Below are 21,480 nucleotides of genomic sequence, written 5' to 3'. Positions count from 1 at the left end.
TCTTCAAATAGGTTTTCTGTCTCTTTCACTCTCTCTTCTCCTTCCAGGGCCCCTACAATGTGAATGTTAGATGTTGTCCCAGAGATCCCTTAGACTATCCTCAGTTTTTTAAGTTCTTTTTTCTTTTGCTGTTCCAATTGGGTACTTTCTATTTCCCTGCCTTCCAGAATGCTGATCCATTCTTCTACATCATCCAATCTCCTGTCAATTCCTTCTAGTGTATTTTTATTTCAGTAGTTATATTCTTCAGCTGTGATTGGTTCTTTTTTATATTTTCTAACTCTTGGTGGAAGTTCTCACTGTGTTCCTCCATACCTTTCCTGAGTTCAGTGAGTATCTTTATGACCATTACTTTGAACTCTTTATCTGGTAGATTGCTTATCTTTGTTTTGTTTAGTTCTTTTTCTGAAGTTTTGTCTTGTTCCTTCTTTTGGAACATACTCCTCTGCTCCTCGTTTTGCTTAACTCTGTTTCTTTCTCTGTTTTAGGGATCATCTACATCTCCTGGTCTTGAAGGGGTGGCCTTAAATAGAAGGTGTCCTGTGGGGCCTAGTAGACAGGCCCCCTAGTCACTGGAGCCAGGTGCTTCAGGTGTGACCCCTGTGTAGGCTGCGTGCACCCTGCTGTTGTGCCTGAGCTGTAATTGCTGTGGGTGCACTGATGTGCAGGGTCGGCCCTCTGGGGTGGGAGCTGCTTTGGAGGGGCTCTGGTGCTGGCTGTGTCCACCTGCTGGGTGGGCCGGGGCAGGGGCTTCCTTTAGGGCTTCTGGGTAAGTCAGGATGGGGGTTCTTTGGAGAGGCTCTGGTGCCAACCGGGGCCACCTACTGTGTGGAGTGTGGCAAGAACCAGGGCAGGTCCTCAGCAGAAAACAGGAGTCGGGTGAACGGTGCTGGGAGGGTAGATGGAATGTATCAGAAATGGTACCTGCCAGTACCGGGCAAGCTAGGTAGAAGGAAAGTTAAGAAAAAAAACCTCCACCCTGCATTACTGTCCCCAGAGAAAGTTCCAACAGATCCCTGCTCCTCTGGCATGTGTCCTAAAATTAGTCAATGAATCTCCTTCATATATAACCCAGGCACTTTTCAAACTGCTTCCTCCGCACGGGGACTTGGAACGAATGAGTTTGTGTGCACGCCCTTTAAGAACAGAGTCTCGGTTTTTCCAGCTCTCTCATTTTCTTGGGTGTCAGCCCTACTGGTTTTCAAAGCCAAACACTATGGGGGCTCATCTTCCTGGTGCAGGCCCCCTGAGCTGGGGAACCTGATGTGGGGCTTGGGCCCTTGGCTCATCTGGGAGGACCTCTTCAGTTGTGATATCCCTCCTACTTGTGTGTCATTGTTTGGGGGCTGTGGGTCCTGACTAGACTGTCTCCACCCCTCTTCCTGTCTTGATGTAGCTTTTTCTTCCTATCCTTAGTTGTGGAAAATCTGTTCTGCTAGTCTTCAGGTTGTTCTCAGCGATAGTTGCTGTCTATATAATTGTAGTTTTCGTGTGTCTGTGGAAGGAGGTGAGCTCCAGACCTTCCTACTCTGCCATTTTGATCTCGCTTCTAATTTATCTTAAATTGTTATGGTAATAACCCCTAAGTAAAATTGATAACAGGAAATTTATTTTACATAGAAGAAAGAAAGCAAAAACATATCACTAAAGTGTTCCAAAATACGAAGTGTAAGGTACAATGATTTAGGGCCAAATGTAACAGTTTTGACAAATATATGTGAAATGCCTCTTAAACTAGATCACAAACCACTGTAATTTTATGTTGTATCCAGGAAACATAGCTGAAGCAAAGAGACTCAATATAAGGCAAAAATGAACACTTTTAATTTATGAGATATACAATCATTCATGAGCATTCTTCATAATTGTTTGTTATGTCATAAATAAATATTAATATGATTGGTTTAATAGATAAAAATATAACTCTCTGCACAAGCAAAGCATAAATCTTCATTTTACGTGTCCAGGAACTTCAACAAAAATTGATCATATATTTTTCCAAAAGAAGACATACATAATTTCTAAAAAGCAGAAACAGAGCATTTCTCATTCTTTGACTACAAAGTGGTAAAACTAAATGTTCATAACAGAAACCCCTAAATGGACTGGTAATTTTAAAATGCTCTGCTAAGTAAATCTTGTGTCAAAGAAGAGACCTAAAGTCTAAAGTAATTATAAAATAGTTTGAAAATAATTGTCTTATGAATATTACATTTAAAATTTACTGCATATCAAAACCTAAGCGTGAATATAAGATTGTCTCAAATATGTTTGTCTCTTATTTATGATTCTATTTTCTTATTGATGGTTACTTCCTGTAAAAGCTATGACTCCACGTCAGCTTTCTGATCTCTGACAACCCCCACCAGGTTGAGCAAATTCATCCTTTTTTTCCTAAAGGATTTCTCAGTCCTCATTGAGTACCCTTCTGGTCTACTAGATGCCACTGAGCCTGACTGCAGGAAGGGACGCTCCAAGGATAACTCTTGCTGGGTCTTCTTATTCTGATGCAACTTGTGCTACATTAAAAAAGCCCAATTTTTATTGTGAAAATAAAATATACAGCAAATCTAGCTAAACAAGTGTACAGCTGAGCACAATTTTATAAAGTGAACACTTGTGTAACTACCCAAGTAACTACAAGTATCTTCAGAAGTCCCTTTTGTGGTTTTCCCCATCATACCTCCTTCCCCAAAGTTAACCATTATCCTGATTTTCAGGGTAATCCTTTCCTTGCTTTTCTTTACAGTTGTGCAACCTAAATATGTATTCTTAAATACTTTAATTTTTTTGTCTCTTTTGAGCTCTAATCATAGAATAGATAAAATAGAGTAATAAGCAGAGTTATATGGTATGTTTCCTGTTGGTGTGGCTTTTATTAGTTGACATTGTGTTTGGGATGTTTGCCCATCCTGATGCAGGTAGCTGCAGTACATTTTAATTTTTGTTGCTTCCACTGCCTTTGGTTTGAGGGTTGCCCCCAGGGATTTTAACTCCCCTGTGCTTTTGAGTTACACCTGAAGCAAATAAGCTTAGAGGTAGGAGTTGTGGGGAACTGTCCACTATGACTTTGCTGAAATCAAAGGTGGGTGGAGGGGGTGTGTTGTGGGGCACAATGAGTTCCCACTAGCTACCTCATCAACAATTGATATTCTTCCACTTGAAACTTTAATAATAAGTTGGGTATGTAGTAGTAGTTTATTGTGCTTTTACCTTGCATTTCCTTGATTACTAATGAGATTAGGTTAGATCACTTATTCATACTTACAGGCCATTTGGATTTCCTTTTATGTGAAGACACTGTTCAATAACCTCCCAGTTTTTCTACTGGGGTGTCTATCTTTATTGGTTTATAGAAGTTTTTAAATAAATTTTTTGATGACTTTAAGTGAAAAGTTCTTAATTTATAGTTTTACTGTAGTCATGTATAACAATCTGTTCCTTTATGACTATTGCTTTTTGTGTCTTAAGAAATTGTTCCCTGAGCTTGCTGTCACAGAGATATCCTTCTGTGTTGTCTTCCCAACTCTTCATCTGTTTTGACTTTCCTATTTAGGTTCATCATCCACCTAGAATTACCGTTTGTGCATTGTCTAAGTAGAGGTCATGTTTCTTCCAATATGAATACTTGGTTGAACTGGCACAATTTGTTAAAATGACTTTCCTTTATTGCTCCTTTGCAGTGTCACCTTTGTCATAAATCAGGTGTTCACAAATATATGTGTATGTTTCTGGGCTCTTGCTTCTATTTCTTTTGTTTATTTGTCTATATTTGCATCAATGCTGCACTTTCCCAATTCCCACGGATTTATAATGGGTTATATTAAACAAGTTATCCTACTTTGACCTACTTATTTAAGAGGGTCTTGGCTAGTTGTGGCTTTCCCATGTAAATTTTAGAATTAGCTTGTCAAGTTCCACAAAAAGTCTTATTGGAGGTTTGATTGGTATTGTATTAAATCTCTAGGTTAGTTTGGTGAAGAATTAACGTATTTTCAGTATGGAGTCTTCTTTAATTCCTCTTATAATACTTTTGTTATCTCTGTAGAGATGTAAACTTCCTGTATTGTTAGTGTTTTCTCTCTATTTAATATTTCTAGAAGCTGCTGAAAGTATCTTCTAAAACTTCAATTTCTAATTCTTTATATGAAAATAAAATTGACTTTATTTTATATCTAGCAGCCTTATTACACTCTTATATTAGTGTTAAACATTTACCTATAAATTCTTTTGGATTTTTACTTATACAATCATATCATCTGGCAATAATGATAATTTCTTTTCTTTCTCATCGGTCCTTAAAACTTATTTATATATTTTTGTTACCTTATTGTACTGGCTAGGAGCTCCTGTACAATGTTCAAATAGAAGTGATGGTAATGTGCATCTTTGTCTTATTCTTGATATCAAAAGAGAAGCTTTCAGCATTTTGCCATTAAATGTTATGTTTGCTGAAGATTTTGTAAATATCCCTTATTGGGTTATTCAAGAAGAAGTAATTGTTGCAAAGTGTTTCTGCTAGGCCCTAATTTAAGTGCCTCAGATATATTAATAATACAAAGATTTCTCTCCTTGCAGAACCAACATTCTGGTGAGAATTTGTTTTCTTCCTAGTGATCTAAGAGATTTTATTATTAATGGATGTTTAATGTTGTCAAATGCTCTTTTTTGTTTCTAGTGAGATAATCCTATGATTTTCTTCTTATTCTTTCAAAGTAGAGGATAATATTCATTGATATTGTAATGTAAAATTATTCCTGGAATAATGTATTACCCATAATGTGTTATTTTTATTTGCCATCTGTTTATCTTCTTTGGTGAGGTTCTGTTAAGGTCTTTGGCCCACTTTTTAAGTTGGGTCATTTGTTTTCTTATTGTTGAATTTTAAAAGTTCTTTGTATATTTTAGATGTCTTTTATCTGATAGGTGTCGTGCAAATATTTTCTCCCAGTCTGTGGCTTGCTGTTTCATTCTCTTTACAGAGTATTTGCAGAGCAGAAGTTTTTAATTTTAATAAAATCTTACCAATTCGTTTTCAAGGATCATACTTTTGGTGTTATATCTAAACTGTCATCACCAAACCCAAGGTCACCTAGATTTTCTCCTGGGTTATCTTCAGGAATTTTATAGTTTTGCATTCTGTATTTATGACTGTGATTGACTTGGAGTTAATTTTTGTGAAGGATATAATGTCTGTGTTTAGATTCATTTTTTTTGCATGCGGTTGTCCATTTGTTCCAGCACCATTTGTTAAAAAGCCTATCCTGTCTCCATCGAATTGCTTTTGTTCCAAAGATATGCTTTTTGGTACAAAGATACGTTGATTGTATTTGTGTGTGTTTATTTCTGGACTCTCTATTCTCTTTCATTGATCTATTTATTTATTCTCTGCCAGTACCACACTGCCTTGATTACTGTAGCTTTATCGTATGTGTTGAAATTAGATAGTGACAGTCTTCCATCTTTATTCTTCTCTTTCAGTATTGTGTTTACTATTCTGAAACTTTTGCCTTTCCATATAAACTTTAGAATCAGTTTGTTGATGTCCACAAAATAACTTGTTGGGATTTTGTTTGGGATTGCATTGAATCTATAGGTCAAGTTGGGAAGAACTGACATCTTTACAATATTGAATCTTCCTGTTCTTGAATATGGAGTATCTCTCCATTTATTTACATCTTCTTTGATTTTTTCCATCAGAGTTTTGTAGTTTACCTCATAGATCTTGTACGTATTCTGTTAGATTTATACCTAAATATTTCTTTTTTCTTTTGTCTTTGTTTCTGCTAATATAAATGGTATTGTGTTTTTAATTGAAAATTTCAGTTGTTTGTTTCTGAAATATAAGAAAGCAATAGATTTTTGTAAATTAATCTTTTATCCTACAACCTTGCTATAATCGATTATTAGTTTCAGAAATTTTTTTGTTGATTCTTTTGGGTTTTCTGAGTAGATGATCATGTCTTCTGCAAACAAAGACAGTTTTATTTCTTTCTTCCCAATCTGTATGTCTTCATTTTCTTTTCTTATTGCATTGGCTAGGACTGTCAATTTTGCCTGATAGTAATTTAGCTTCCCCAGATTTATTTTGTAATGTCAACAGTGTATTTTTTCATCCTTTTACTTTGAATTTCTCTTTATCCTACTGTTTTAGGTGTATGCTTTTAAACAACATGCATTTAGGTTTTATTTTTAAATCCAGCCTGACAATATTTGTCTCTTAATTGTATCACTTAATTTACTTATGATTAATGTAATTAGTACTATACTGTATTTATTGCAATGTAGATGTCATTGATTATAAGATATACCCTTACATATCACTAAAAAAGAAAAAATGGTGCCAATTAAATTAATACTTTAATTGTAAGATGAATCCCAATTTCAGAGTATTTTAAATTTATAAAAAATATGTTTTAGGATTAATGAAATACAGTAGTAGTAGTATAAATACCATCTTATAATGTCTTTTTTGTCTTCTTTTAGGTTCTTTTTAAAAAAGTCTTCTTTCTTCTTTTGTATTGGTAGTGTGTTTTCGATAGTCATTATTTCCCCTCTATTAGAATGGAACTTATTTAGTCTTTTATTATATTATTTTTCTTAGAAGTTACCCTAGAAATTAAAACACATGTTCTTAATTTATTGTATCTAATATTAAATCATTTCCTTCCTTACACAATTCTTGGACTTTGGAACAGTTTAACTCCTTTTCTCCCCTTCTTATGGTGGTCCAGTGGCAGAGATTCAGTGCTCTCATCACCGAGGCCTGGGTTAATTTCCAGGTTAGGGAACCACACCACCTGTCTGTTGATTGTCATACTGTGGTGGCTGTGGTCTTGACATGATGCTGAAAGCTCTGCTGGTATTTCAAATACCCCATGGCGAGTCACCCATGGTGTACAGATTTCAGCAGACTTTCCAGACTAAGACAGACTAAGAAGGAGGACCTGGCCACCTACTTCTGAAAAAATTGGTCATGAAAACGCTATGAATAACAGTGGAGCATCGTCTGATATAACACCAGAAGATGAGAGGATGGGATAGCAAAACAGGGCATTTGCTCTTCTGTACACAGGGTCACTAGGAGTCAGAATTGACTCAACAGCACTAACAACAAATTCCCTTCTTGACTTGTATAGCTATGTGCCAGAAAGATATTGTTATCATTGTTTGTTATTAATGTTTAATGAGCATTGTTTATTACTATTCATTTAGATTTGCCTGCATATTGATCACTTCCGTTGCTCTTTGATCCTCTTGAATCTCTGACCTTCTGTTTGGTATCATTTTTTAATGTCCTTGAAGAACTGTTTTTGAATTTCCTTTAGTGTGTGTCTGATAGTATTTACTATCTCTTAGTTTTTGTTTTTTCCTGAGAGTGTCTTTATTTCTTTCATTCTTGAGGATATTTTTGTTGAATATAGAATTCTATATTGTCAGTTATTTTCTGTCAGCATGTTGGTATTTCACTCTTTTTTTTTTGCCTCCATGTTGCTTCCTTCTCACTTTGGGCTTCGTTTGTTCTTCTTTTTCTCATTCCTGTAGGTTAAGGTTAGATTGTTTATTTGAGGTGTTTCTTGTTTCTTGAGGTAGTCCTTCATTGCTATAAACTTCCTTCTTAGCACTGCGTTGCTGCATCCCATAGGTTTTGGTATGTGATGTTTTCATTTTCATTTATCTCCATGTATTTTTTAATTTCTCCTTTGATTTCTTCATTGACCCAATAGTTGTTTAGTAGCATGTTGTTTAATCTCTACAAATTTGTGATTTTCCCTGTTTTCTTCTTGTAATTTATTTATAGTTTCATACTCTTGTGGTCAGAAAAGATACTTGATGTGATTTCAGTTTTCTTAAATTTATTGAGACTTGTTTTATATTTTAACATATGGTCTATCCTTGAGAATGTTCCATGTGCACTTGGAAGAATGAGTATTCTACGGCTTTCACATGGAATTGTTCTGTATATATCTGTTAAGTCATTCTGGTCTAATGTGTCATTTAAGGCTGATGTTTTCTTGTTGACTCTCTCCATGATGTGTCCACTGATGTAAGTGGGGTGTTAAAGTCCCATAGTATTATTGTATTGCTGTCAGTTTTTCCCTTGAGGTCTGACAATTGCTTTATATATTTTGGTGCTCCTATGTTAGGTGCATATATATTAATAAATGTTTATGTCTTCTTGGTGGATTGTCTCCTTTATTATTATATAATGCCTATCTTTGTCTCTTGTTACCTTTGTTTTCTGAAGTCTGTTTTGTCTGGTGGAAGTATGGCAACACCTGCTTTCTTTCAACTACCATTGCTTGGAGTATCATCTTCCACCCTAATTTTTTTTTTAAGTTTCACTATCATGTTCAAGTTAAATATATATATTATATATATATAAATATGTGTAATATATTTATAAATATATTTGTAAGTATATATAATAAATATATATATGTATATATAAAATATATATATAACATGCAGAAACACATACAAAATATGCATTCATATCCTACTTAGGGTTTTTTGAGTTTAAAGGTTTGTGGTTTGATAATTTTTGTCAGTTGTGAAAAATTCTCAGTCATTGTGTTTTCACATACTGCCTCTGTACATAGTGCTTCTGCATATTTGCTGTCTTTTTTCTTCTGTTATTCTCACTAACTGTGTGTGAGACCTCACAATGTGCTCTTTGTCTCTTACTCTTTCTTTTTATATTTTCTATCATTTTGTGTTTCTTTCTGGGTAATTTTTTTTTTTTTTGAGGAAGATTAACCCTGAGCTAACTGCTGCCAATCCTTCTCTTTTTTCTGAGGAAGACTGACCCTGAGCTAACATCAGTGTCCATCTTCCTCTACTTTATATGTGGGACACCTACCACAGCATGGCTTGCCAAGCAGTGCCATGTCCGCACCTGGGATCTGAACTGGTGAAACCCAGGCTGCCAAAGTGGAACGTGTGCACTAAACTGCTGCGCCACCAGGCCAGCCCCTTTCTGGGTAATTTTTTTGACATCTTTCAGTTCACTGATCCTGTCTTCATCTGTATTTAGTCTGTTGTTAAACCTATCTGCTGAATTCTTAATTTTGCCCCTTATAGTTCATTTGCCACATTTCTATCTGGTTCTCTTTCAAATCTCCTACATTGTGGATTTTCATTCCCTGCTAAAATTTTCACGCTTGTCATTCTTCTCCTTGACTGTAGCAAGCAGGGATTTTTTTTTGGTTATTGTTTGATAATGCTAGTATCTGGAGACTTTATTGGACTCTATCTTTTTTTTTTTCTTTATAGTGTCTCTTTTTTTCTCATAGTGGTTATCATAGTATCTTGTGTCTCTATGTTGTGTTTTGATAATGTATTGGCCATTGTATTTGAATAATTTTTGGTAAGAATAATTTGACAAGTAGGATTTTGTTATCCTTGGTGGTGTTAAATCTTCTTCTTTTGAGGACAGATTTTCCACCTTCTACTTCATATGCTATTTGGTAAATATTAGTTATAATCTAACTTTGTAACATGATATTCATTATTATTTAAGATATGTGGGCAACCTGGTAGTGTTCTTCTCACACACAGCTCTTGGATTCCTGGAACTGTAAGGTGCTCTTCCTGGGAGGTATTTTTCTGGAGAAATGGCTTTCTTAACTCCCCCTCAGTGCCACCTACACCAAAGGTCTCCAAAATCAGAGTGCTCTGTTTTTTTTTTTCCTTTTTAAATCTAAGTGCCATCACTTAGAGTCTTCTCTTAGGTCTTCCTATTTCTAGGCTGTGGGTGTTAGGATGTTAATGGTGGGAATGTGTTCTGGTTATTTCTAGATTATTGGTATAAAGAACGTTCTACATGATAGTTGATTTTTTTTTTTTTATCATATTCTGGTAGACCATTTCCATTATTCTCAGTCACATCTATCTCCTTTTGAAGCAGTTTTGGGAGACTCACCTAGATGTGAGAAAAGAGATAAGGAGATACTTTAAATTAATATCCTATTGCCCAGAAGTGATAGGTAGAAGAGTAGGAAAACTTTACTTGCTATTCAAGCCAAGTATCAGGAGAAAGATTATCCTTCTTATTACTGTAGGTGCCATCCAAGGATGACTAGGACAAGAATGTTTTCATTTTAGCTTCGAAAGCATTGCTAAAGGCCAACCTGGGGATGTTTGTTACTATCTCCATCTGCTAAAAAGTGCCAGAAGTGCTTATGATTTTGTTATCCTCTTCAGTACTATAGTCAACTTCATTGTGGGTGAAACAGACTTTCTTTTTGTAGATTGCTTTAGGATCAAACATTTAAAGCATTGTTTCTATGAGAAAATGTGTTCCATCTGCAAAACAACAGGCTTATTTTAAAATAACCTGTTTAGAAGTGGTGGACTTTGTGTAGATTAAAATTGAAGACTCAAATGTAGGAATATACGTATGTCTGCACAACTGCCGTCGCTGTTGGCTGATTAATATATTCTAACAGAAAACATTGTTGAATGTGTACTATGTGGCAGATGCTGTACTAACTACATAAAGATCAATAATAGGAAATAAAAAACAATTACAAACCTCTGTTTAAATGGAAGTCTCTTGTTTATCAAATTATTATTATATACTTTAGTTTGACATTTCCACTTGATGTCTATTAGACTCAAACTACTATTGTCCCTCCTAAAACCTGCTCTACCCACAGTCTCCCCCATGTCAGTTAACGGTAACACCTTCCTTTTGGTAGCTCAGGATGAAAGCCTCGGAGTCATTCTTGACATCTCTCTTTTTCCCCCACATTCTTCGTTTTAATGGCTGTTCTTTTAAAACATATAAATAATCCAAACACTTGTTACTGCTTCCGCTGATACCCTGCTGATCCATCATCATCATTTGAATGGATTTCTGAAAGAGCCTTCTGTGTGGTCTTCCTGCTTAACATAGCAAGCATGGTGATTCTATCAAAACAGAAGTCAAATCATGTTCGTCCTGCTCAACACTTTCCACTGTCTCATCCCCCCTGCCAGAATCTCCCCATTTCACTCACAGTAAAAAGTCAGATTCTTACAATGGCCTATTCCCACCTTCTCTGACTGTGGCTCTTCCTTATGCGTTCCCTCCCTGGCTCACTCCATTCCAACCCCCTGGCTTCCTTATTGTTCCCTGAACTTGTGGAGCAGGCTACTGCCTTAGGGCTTTTGCACTTGCTCTTCCTTCTCCCTGTAATGTTCTCCCCTTAGATATCCAGTTTTGATTCAGTTGTCACAATGTATGGAGTGTCTGTCCTGACTGCTCTTTTAAAAATTGCACTGGCCCCCCCACCCCTTGCACAGGTCATCCCCTTCACCTGCTTAGCTTTTCCCCCCATGGCTCTTATCTTCTCATATACTATCAAATTTACTTCCTTATGTTTGTAGTCTGTCCCACTCACTAGAATGTCACCTTCACAGGAGTGGGGATTTTTGTCTGCTTCTTTTTACTATTTTATCCCTTGCAAAAAGAAGAATGCCTTGTACATAATAGATGTTTGACAAATATTTGTTGAATGAATGATATTGTACAAAAGGACTCCTACTCAAAATATTCTTAAACAGAGAGTAGCAGGAAAAAGAATACAGAAAATAAGCATTTTTGTTACTGTCAAAAACCTTGTGGTAAGTCTTTTCTTTCCATATGAATTCAAATATTGTCTTTGTTTAGCTTTTTATTATAGACAATTGATTATTCATGTTCTTTCTGCTTTCTTTCTCTGCCGGTTTATCTGTTAAAATCCTTCAGCATCCTCCGTGCAAAGACCTTTTTGTGAAATAGTTAACAGTACTAAAATGTTCCAGGCAGACTGCTCTCCACTCCCAAGAGAAAAGAGCCAGAACTGTCTACTTCCCTGGAGATTTGGGCCAGTTAGCAAAGAAGAGTGTAACACGTATACCCAGGGGGCAAAGTCTCATATGAAGGAACTGTTTCTTAGATTCCACGGGTGTGCAAAAGACTCAGCTTAGATTGGGAGACCTCCTCAATCACTATAATGCAACGGTTTTCACTCCCACTGCTACTTTTGGCGCCATTACTCAAACCAATGGAAAACAGATTCTTTCAGGGCACCCCATATTCCCCTGATGAAATTTAATGTGACTTAGATTTCTCAGAGATTCTTGTTGTATATATTGGTGTGTTTCCCACTAGTCTTCGAAAGTAAAAATAGGGTCCAGCCCGGTGGCATAGTGGTTAAGTTTGCATGCTCCACTTCGGCAGCCTGGGGTTCATGGGTTTGGATTCGGGGTGTGGACCTACACACTGCTCATCAAGCCATATTGTGGCAGTGTCACACATAGAAAATTGAGGAAGATTGCCAACAGATGTTAGCTCAGGGCTGATCTTCTTCACCAAAAAAAAAAAGTAAAAATAGCCAATAGGACTATCTGAAAATATTTTATAGTTATTGAGTAAAAGAGTAACTAAAAAACCCCCAACAACATGTAGAACACATCAAGATTGTATGTGTAATTGTGTACGTATAAATCTCACATAGCTGCAGTTGAAGAGTTTCTAGAAGCCCATCTAGCGTTCAGAGTATAAACTGTCATTCTTAGGAGTTATCATAAAAGGTATTTAAACCTCAAACTGAAGCTTAAATTCTCCCCTGTGCGTTCTACTACTGGATGACTATAGTGCACCCTCACTGAAATTGCCCATTCACACTATTTTCACATGACTCCCTGTAAGTGACAGTGAGGGAACATAAGAATGTTACTGTGCAGAGTGAAAAAAGATTGGGGAAGCATATAGTTAGCTTCAAATATTTGAAGAACTTTTACTATGGAAGGTAAGCAAAACTTAATTCAGGATAGGATTAGATAGATAATTTTTAAGGTCTCTCCTGATGATGAGATTTATGATTTTGATTTTCAATGTAAGTGATGTGTTTGGAAGATATTTTCATGGAGGTATAATATATTGTAACCAAAATACTGAATTATGTAGTAATTGAAACAATGGTCTATATTTATTAGAAATAGAGATTAATTCCCATTCTCTCTATTTTTATTAGCTTATTTTCTGTCATTTTAAATATTCATTTGGTTGAAGACGTGACTTAAAATTTTTGAAATGAGTAATTGCTATGACATAAGGTCTTTTTCTTTTTCTTTTGTTGAGGTTATAATAGTTAAAAACATTGTGAAATTTCAGTTGTACATTATTATTTGTCAGTCACCATATAATTGTGTCCTTTCACCTCTTATGCCCACCCCCCAACCGCCTTCCCCTCTGGTAACCACTAATCTGTTCTCTTTGTCCATGTGTTTATCTTCCACATACGAGTGAAATCATATGATGTTTGTCTTTCTCTGTGTGGCTTCTTTCACTTAACGTGATACCCTCAAGGTCCACCCATGTTGTTGCGAATGGGATGATTTTTGTCTTTTTTATGACTGAGTAGTATTCCATTGTTTATATATATGACAATGAGATCTTTTTATTAATGTTTATTATAGAGGTTCCAGAAACTTTAGCAGTTGCAGTGCAGAGGACTTTGAGAAGTTAACTTTAAATAAAGGAGGAAGCTGCCTTCTTAATATTCCGAAGCCAGACGAAGCCTATAGTGCTCCCTTCTGTGGAAATAAGTTGGTGGACTCCGGGGAAGAGTGTGACTGTGGTACTCCAAAGGTCAGTGTAATGTTTGATTTTTGCTTTGTGAAGTTGCTTCAGGATTTGCAAAAAATAAAATAGCTTGCTTTGAGCGACTCTGGCATAGGGGCTAAAGTAAAGTTCAGTGACAAAATGAGGATAGGTCTTTTGCTTGTGGGGATGTATTCCTGGGATTGGTCAGAACATAACTAATGGAGTCGTCTATTCTGGTGTCAAGGAAAGCAGCATGTTTATTCATCTACTTTTTGCTACCTTCTGCCATTTCTCTTATGGTTATTGAGTCGTGTATTTGCTTTAAAGAGCTAACCAGTTTTTCCCGTGGCTCTTTACTTGTAAGCTTTCGCTATTCTGGCACTGCCATTGCAGAAATCTTTATTCAGTTGAACTCATTTTAATAATAAATTGAAGCCGGCCCATTCTCCAGAGTCCTTCCATTACAAAATTCTTGCTACTCACGTTAGCATTCTCTCTTATTAAGCTTCAGTTTACCTACTGGTGTCCTGCTTTATCACCCGTATTACCCACATTTATTGCTCTAAGCCCATGTCTATTTTTATTATTGTTCTGTATCTTAGCCATCCTCCTCTCAAAATGAGCCACTGAAGCCCTTTCCTCCTAAGCCTTGCACTAAATTTAAAGAAATTTGTTCAGTTGTGTAAGCTTTACTGTATTCTCAGTCTTTTCCACAAGTGCTGCTGCTGCTTCTTTACCTGACCACACCTGGCTTTTGCCAGAAGGCTTCATGTTCTAGAAAAGCAGTATGCAATTTATGATGAAATTGTAATGGGCCTTCATCGCACTGTTGTTGCATTTCAGGCACTTCTGCTAAATGTCTTACATGGTATAATCCTCACAGTAACCCTATAAGATTGATATTTTTTTGTATTCTCACTTTCAGATGAGGAAAATAAGGCCTAATGAGGTTATGTTTAATTTCTAAATTAACGTTATGCCGTTAGCATGACCAAGCCCTTCTCCTTTCCAGGCATTCTTGGATCTTTCTCCTTAAATATTTTATATGTTTTGCTTTCTCCTGACTGTTTACTTCGCTATCAAACTTATTGAAATAGTCTTTGTTTGCTTCTTGAGCTTTCACACTACAAAATTACTCTTTAAAAATGTACCCCCTGCCCCCTCAAACATCACAGGTTTTTTTTCTTGGTATAAAAGTTTCAAGGGGCTGGCCCCGTAGCAGAGTGGTTGAGTTCTCACGCTCCGCTTTGGCGGCCCAGGGTTTCGCTGGTTTGGATCTTGGGCGCAGACATGGCACCGCTGGTCAGGCTATGCTGAGGTGGCATCCCGCGTGCCACAACTAGACCCACAACTAAAATATACAACTATGTACTGGGGGATTTGGGGAGAGAAAGCAGAAAAAATAAAAAATAAGATTGGCAACGATTGTTAGCTGAGGTGCCAATCTTTAAAAAAGTTTGAAATAGTAAGTACAAACAAAATTCCCCTTTCCTACTTTTATTCCCCCCATAAATTTTTTAGCTTCCTTTTGCAATGGTAATCATTCTTACAGGTTTAGTGTGTTTCTTTTTAGACTTTATTCTCTCTCGTTCTGTATATGTTTATATACACACACACACAATACACACACACACACATAATATACACATTATGTACATTTGTAAATAGTTGGATTTTTTTTTACATAAATGAAATCAGACTTACTATGTTGTGTGCAGAGGTTTTTTTTCTATTAATATGTCTTGGAGATTTTTCTATGTCATTACATTATGTAGACATAATTCTTTAATCTACTGATTTGTTTTCCAATATAAGGATTTCTTTAACCATACTCTCATTGATGGGCATTTACTTACTGTAATTAGTGTTTTTCTGTTGTGAACAGTACATCCTTGTGCACGCCGCATGTGTATATATACAAGTATTTTTCTAAGATAAATAGATAAAGGCAGAATTGCTGAATTGAAAAGTATGTGTGTTTTAAATTTTATTAGAGGCTATGAAATTTCCCGCAAAAAAGCTTTGTCAATTTGCACTTCTGTCAACGGTATCTCATGGCATTCAATGCCCCCCCATAGACTTGCCAGCGCGGGATAATAAATGTTTTCTTAATTTTGATGGGTGAAAAATAAGATGTTGTTTTAATTTATATCTTTTCATATGCTTATAAGCCAAATGCATAATTTTCTTTTATGATTACTGTTTTATATCCTTTGTCAATTTTTCTGTTGGGTTATTGATTCTTCTTTTATATTGATTTTTAGATGAAATCCGTATATTATAGGCAAAGTCCTTCGTTGTGTATGTTCTAATATTTCCCTTCTGTCTGTAGCTTACCATTTGGCTTTTTAAAAATTAATTAACTTTATCTTTTAGAGCAGTTTTAGGGTCACAGCAAAACTGAATGGAAAGTTCCAAGAGTTCCTGTATCCCCCCCGTCCCCACATACGCGCAGCCTCCACCACCGTCCACATCCTGCCACACAGTGGTGCCTTTGTTACAATTGATGACTCTACAGTGACACGTCATTTTGTCCCAAAGTCTGTAGTTTATGTTAGGGCTCACTTTTGGCATTTAGTTTTTCATATGATGTATTTTATTATATTGAAATTTAAAATTTAAGTGAAGGCAACTTTATCAATTTTTTTTCTTAAGACTTTTTAAATTTTGTGTTTTGATCAGGCTTTTAGTACTCCTGTTTCAAGGTTATTATCATAATCCCTCTATAGTTTCTTCTAGTATTTCTTTAATTTAAAAGTTTTATATTAGCTCTTTAATTGAGGGGGGTTCATGTGGAGTGAGTTAGAGAATTAACTATTATCCACTAATGATCAGTTGTTGCAAAAACACTTAAAGTAGTACTTTTATAATAAACAAAATTCCTGTATACATAGTCTATTTCCTGATTCTCCATTCTTTTATGAGGCCATCTGTCTGACTTGCACAGTAGTTTTGAAAAAAACTTAACAGTTTTATTGAAGTATAATTGAAAAAATGTCAAAAAGCAAATTCGGACTTAGATAAGGAAAGGCTTTATTCGGAAGAAAGACTATTGTAATAGACAGAATGCTCTTATCTCATAAATCTTGAAGCATCTCACAGTCGAACAGAAAAAGGTTTTCCTTTACAGGGCAAAGGTGGGGGCAAACAGAGATAAGCCGAGTCTTAAGGGGAAGCTGGATAAGTAAGGGGCAAGGACCAATGAGGTCTGATAGGAAAGTGACCTCAATAGTAAACTGCACGTATTTAAAGCATACAAATTGATGAGTTTTGATACATGTATACATATGTGAAACCATCACCACAATCAAGATAATGAATGCATCATCATCCCAAAAAGTTCTTTGTGACCCTTTGTAGTCCGTTCGTCTCACCCCTTGTTCCCCCATCCTCCTCAGGCAATCACTGATCTGCTTTCCGTCTTTATACATTAGTGTGCATTTCCTAGAATTTCATATAAATGGAATGACTCTTTTTGTCTAGCTTCATTCACTCAGCATAATTATTGTACAGTTCATCGTGTTGCTCCTGTGTCAGTAGTTCATTTCTTTTTATTGTTGTTTATGGTTGAGTAGTATGGATATACTACAATTTGTTTCTCTCTTCATCTGTTGATGTATATTTGGACTGTTTCCAGTTTTTGGCTATTACACATAAAGCTGCTGTGAACATTCATATACAAGTCTTTATGTGGACTTACTTATGTTTTCATTTCTCTTGGGTAAATACTTCTGAGTGAAACGACTGAATCATATGGTAGGTGTATATTTAACTTTTCAAGAAATTTTCAAAGTGTTTTCCAAAGTGATTGTACCATTTAACATTCCCAGTATTAGTGTATGAGAGTTCTAGTTCTTTCACACCCTTGCTGCGACTTCATGTGGTCAGACTTTTCCATTTTAGCCATTCTATTAGGTGTAAAGTTGTGCCTCATTGAAGTTTTAATTTGCATTTCCCTAATGACTAGTGACGTTGAGCATGTTTCCATGTGCTTATTTGCCATCTGTGTATCTTTTTTGGTGATGTTGTGTTAAATTCTTTTCCCCATTTTAAAAATTGGGTTGGTTTCTTATTATTGAGTTTTGAGAGTACTTCTTATATTCTGCTTACAAGTCTGTTATCAGATATACGATGTACAAATATCTTCTCCCAACCTGTAGCTTGTCTTTTAATTACTTTAATAGTATCTTTTGAAGAGTAGAAGTTTTACATTTTGATGAAACCCATTTTATCAATTTGTGCTTTTATGTGTTGTGCGTTTGTTGTTATATGTAAGAAATCTTTGCCTAATCCAAGGTTGCAAAGGCTTTCTCCTGGAAGCTTTATAGTTTTTGGTTTTACGTTTAGGTATATGATCCATTCTGACTTGATTTTTTTGTATGGCACTAGGTATAGATTATAGCTCATTTATTTTAAAAATTTTATTATGAAATAATTATAAACTGACAGGAAGTTGCAAATGTATTTTTCACCCAATTTCCCACAAAGGTGACATCTTATAAAAACCAGGATGTTGCCGTAGGTACTTTAACTAGATTACAGACTTGATTCAGTTTTTACCATTTTTAACCTGCATTTGTGTGTGTGTGTGTGTGTGTATGTAGTTTTATCCCATATATAGATTTATGTAACCACTACCTCAATTAAAATACAGAACTATTCCATCATCACAAAAGAGCTCCCTCCTGCTACCTCTTTGTATTCACACCTACCCCAACTCCAGCCCTTATTCTTGCCATTGGCTACCTCTTATTTGTTCTCCATCAGTGTTTTTGCCATTTCAATAATGTTATATAAATGGAATTATACAATACGTAACCTTTTGAGACTGACATTTTCACTAAGTGTAATGCACTTGAGATCAATATAGGTTGCTGCATGTATTAATATTTCATTCATTTTTATTGCTGAGTAATATTCCATTGTATGGCTATTACTGCAAAGAACTTGGAATAGTGTTTATGCTGTTATTTTCACCAGCCCAGAGGTCCTGTCTGGAGTTTGTTTAACCATTCACCCATCAAAGGACATTTGGATTGTTTATAACATTTTGCTATTATGAATAAAGCTGCTATGAATGTATTTCATTGTTTATCATCAAAGAATTAAAGAAAAATATGATCTTCATGAGTAAACAGATAAGGAATCTCAGCAGAGAAATGTAAACTAAAAAAGAACCAAATGGAAATTATAGAACTGAAAAGTCCAATGAATGAAAGATTCACTGGAGAAAATTAATAATAGATTAAGATGGCAGAAAAAAGAAGAGTCAGTGAACATGAAGTAGGAAAAAAAAATAATTGAATCTAAAGAACAAATAGGAAAGGTTAAAGAAAAAAGAACAGAGCATCAGGGACATGTAGCAATATCAAATAGTCTCATATAACCATAAGTGAAATCCCAGGAGGAGAGCGAGAATGAGAGGGAAACAATATTTAAAGAAACAATGGCTGAAAATACAAATTAAGGAAAAACATTGAGTTACATTCCAAAACAGTAAGAGAACCCAAATTGGAATCATTACAAAGAAAATTCACCCAACTACATTGTAATTAAAGTGCTAAGACAAACAGAAAATAATGGAAAAATCCAGAAGACAATGTGGAACAAAACTATAAATGGTAGCAGATTTCTTCTCTGAAACAGTAAGGGCCAGAAGACAGAGGAACAGTAAATTTACAGTTCTGAAAGGAAAAAACTGTCAACCTAGTATTCTATACATAGCAAAAATATTCTTCAAACATTAGAGAAAGCTTCTTTCCCCCGCACCGTCTCTCTTCCTCCTCTTTTCCCCTGTCTTCTCTCCCCTTCCCCCATCTCCTTCCCTTCTCAAACAATTCAGACCTGCAGACATTAGTTAGCACATAGGAGAGTAGGTATCTCTGTGGGTGGGAGGTTGGGGAGGTGTGGAGAGCTGTAATGGCTCAGAGTAGGGTGAGAGAAGCCAAGCTAGATACAAAGGATGTTCACATAAGGTGAAGACCACCCAGCAGAGAAATCAGACCCCCCCAAGCATGAGGAGAAATGCGTTTGAGGAAGCTTGCTTTCCAGTGATCGTTAAACATACTGTTATGGACTGAATGTTGTGTCCCCTTGAAATTTGTATGTTGAAGCCCTAACCCCACTGTGACTGTAGTTGGAGATGGGACCTCTAGGGAAGTGATTAAGGTTTAATGAGGTCCTGAGAGTGGGGCCCTGATCTGATAGGATTAGTGTCCTTATAAGAAGAGACACTAGAATTGTATGCTGATGGATGGTAACTAGACTTATGCTGATGATCACTTTATAGTGTATACAAATATCCAATTATAATGTTGTACATCTGAAGTTTATAACAATGTTATCTACCAGTTTTACCTCAATAAAAAGCAAAAACCCCTGGAAAACATGACCATGCAGTTTTTGTGGTTACCAGCTCTGCCCTTCCCTTGCTTGCTGGGAGTTATAAAACCCAAGATTGGACAGTAGAAGTAGCGTCTGCCCTGGGCAGCCTTTCTGAGAAGATGCATCATCTTCCTCTTCCCCTGCTGCTCTTTCTCCTGTGCTCCAGAGCTGAAACTGGAGAGATCATTGGGGTCACAGAGTGTAAGCCTCACTCCCACTCCTACCTGGCCCACCTGGAAATTGTCACTCCCCAAGATGACCTGGTGACTTGCGGTGGTTTCCTGATAAGACAGAACTTTGTGCTGACGGCTGCTTACTAAGCCTGAAGGTCTATAACGGTCACACTTGGAACCCATAACATAAAAGAGAAAGTAGACACATGGCAGAAGCTTGAGGTCATAAGATAATTCTCTCATCCAAAATATGATGACTTTACTGTTTGCCATGACATCGAGCTACTAAAGTTGAAGGAGAAAGCCAACCTGATGCTGGCTGTGGGGATACTTCCCCTTCCACCCCAATTCAACTTCATCCCTCCTCAGAGAATGTGCCAGGTGGCTGGCTGGGAAATAACAGAAGTGGAGGAATCAGGCACTGTAGTGCAAAAGAGGTGAAGCTGAGACTCATGGATCCCCAGGCCTGCAGACACTTCACTCATGGATCCCCAGGCCTGTAGACACTTCACAACTTTTGACCACAATCTCCAGCTGTGTGTTGACAATCCCAGGAAGACAAAATCTATGTTTGAGGGAGACTCAGGGGGTCCTCTTCTGTGTGCTGGGATAGCCCAGGGCACTGTCTCTTATGGATGGTGGGATGCAAAGCCTTCTGCTGTCTTCACCCAGATTTCCCAGTGCCAGCCCTGGATCAATAGTGTTCTTAAGGGAAATTAACCCTGGAGCCTGGACCAGCCTGAGGGGAAATCTGGAAGTGGACCTGAGGAGGTTCTCTGTGCCACTCACTCTGGAGCTGCCTCTGGTTCCTGCTGAAGTCCTCTCATATCCTTAAACTTCAAGAAGTTTCATCCAGGTCACAGAATTCTCAGTAAACCTCAATAAAGACCCAACTTCCAGAAAAAAAAGAAGAGGAGACATGGGAGAGCTCACTTGTCTTTTCTCTCTGTGTCTCTCTAAACACACCCTGAAGAAAGGCCATGTGGGCACACAGCAAGAAGGCAGCTGCCTACAAGCCTGGAAGAGAGTCCTCACCAGAAACCACATAGGCTGGAAGTTTGACCTTGGATCTCTGGCCTCCAGAGCTGTGGCATGATAAATTTTGTTTGTTTCAGCCACCAGTCTGTGGTGTCTTGCTCTGGCAGTCCTAGCAGACAAAGACACGTACTTTCTATGATTTCAGTCCTTTGAAATATATTGAGAGCTAAGTAGTTTTACCTAAAGAGTCATTGGTAAATCCAGAAGGATACTAAGTGACTGTTTCCAGAGAGTAACTGCTCTAGCCGGGTTAGAAAGAAGTAGATTTTAGGTCTAAGGTAAGAATTTTATTGATGGATGTTGATGACA

The 21,480-nt window shown here is 36.6% G+C and overlaps 1 protein-coding gene and 1 pseudogene across 2 annotated transcripts in view; both read left to right on the top strand.

Moving 5' to 3' along the window:
- ADAM9 (ADAM metallopeptidase domain 9) overlaps positions 1–21,480 on the top strand; it is a 176,829-nt gene that overhangs the window by 74,317 nt on the left and 81,032 nt on the right. For both annotated transcript variants that reach the window (XR_011433256.1, XM_001491500.6), the window contains exon 12: positions 13,450–13,621. Coding sequence is in view for 1 of the 2 variants with exons in the window: in XM_001491500.6 (XP_001491550.3) it covers positions 13,450–13,621 (172 nt within the window). In the remaining variant the exon portion in view is untranslated. The remainder of the gene's footprint in view (positions 1–13,449; positions 13,622–21,480) is intronic.
- Positions 19,956–20,977, top strand: LOC102149654 (chymase-like; annotated as a pseudogene).

This window comes from Equus caballus, chromosome 27 (assembly GCF_041296265.1).
Source record: "Equus caballus isolate H_3958 breed thoroughbred chromosome 27, TB-T2T, whole genome shotgun sequence".
Taxonomy (NCBI): Eukaryota; Metazoa; Chordata; class Mammalia; order Perissodactyla; family Equidae; genus Equus; species Equus caballus.
This window is presented reverse-complemented; position numbering and strand designations above follow the sequence as displayed.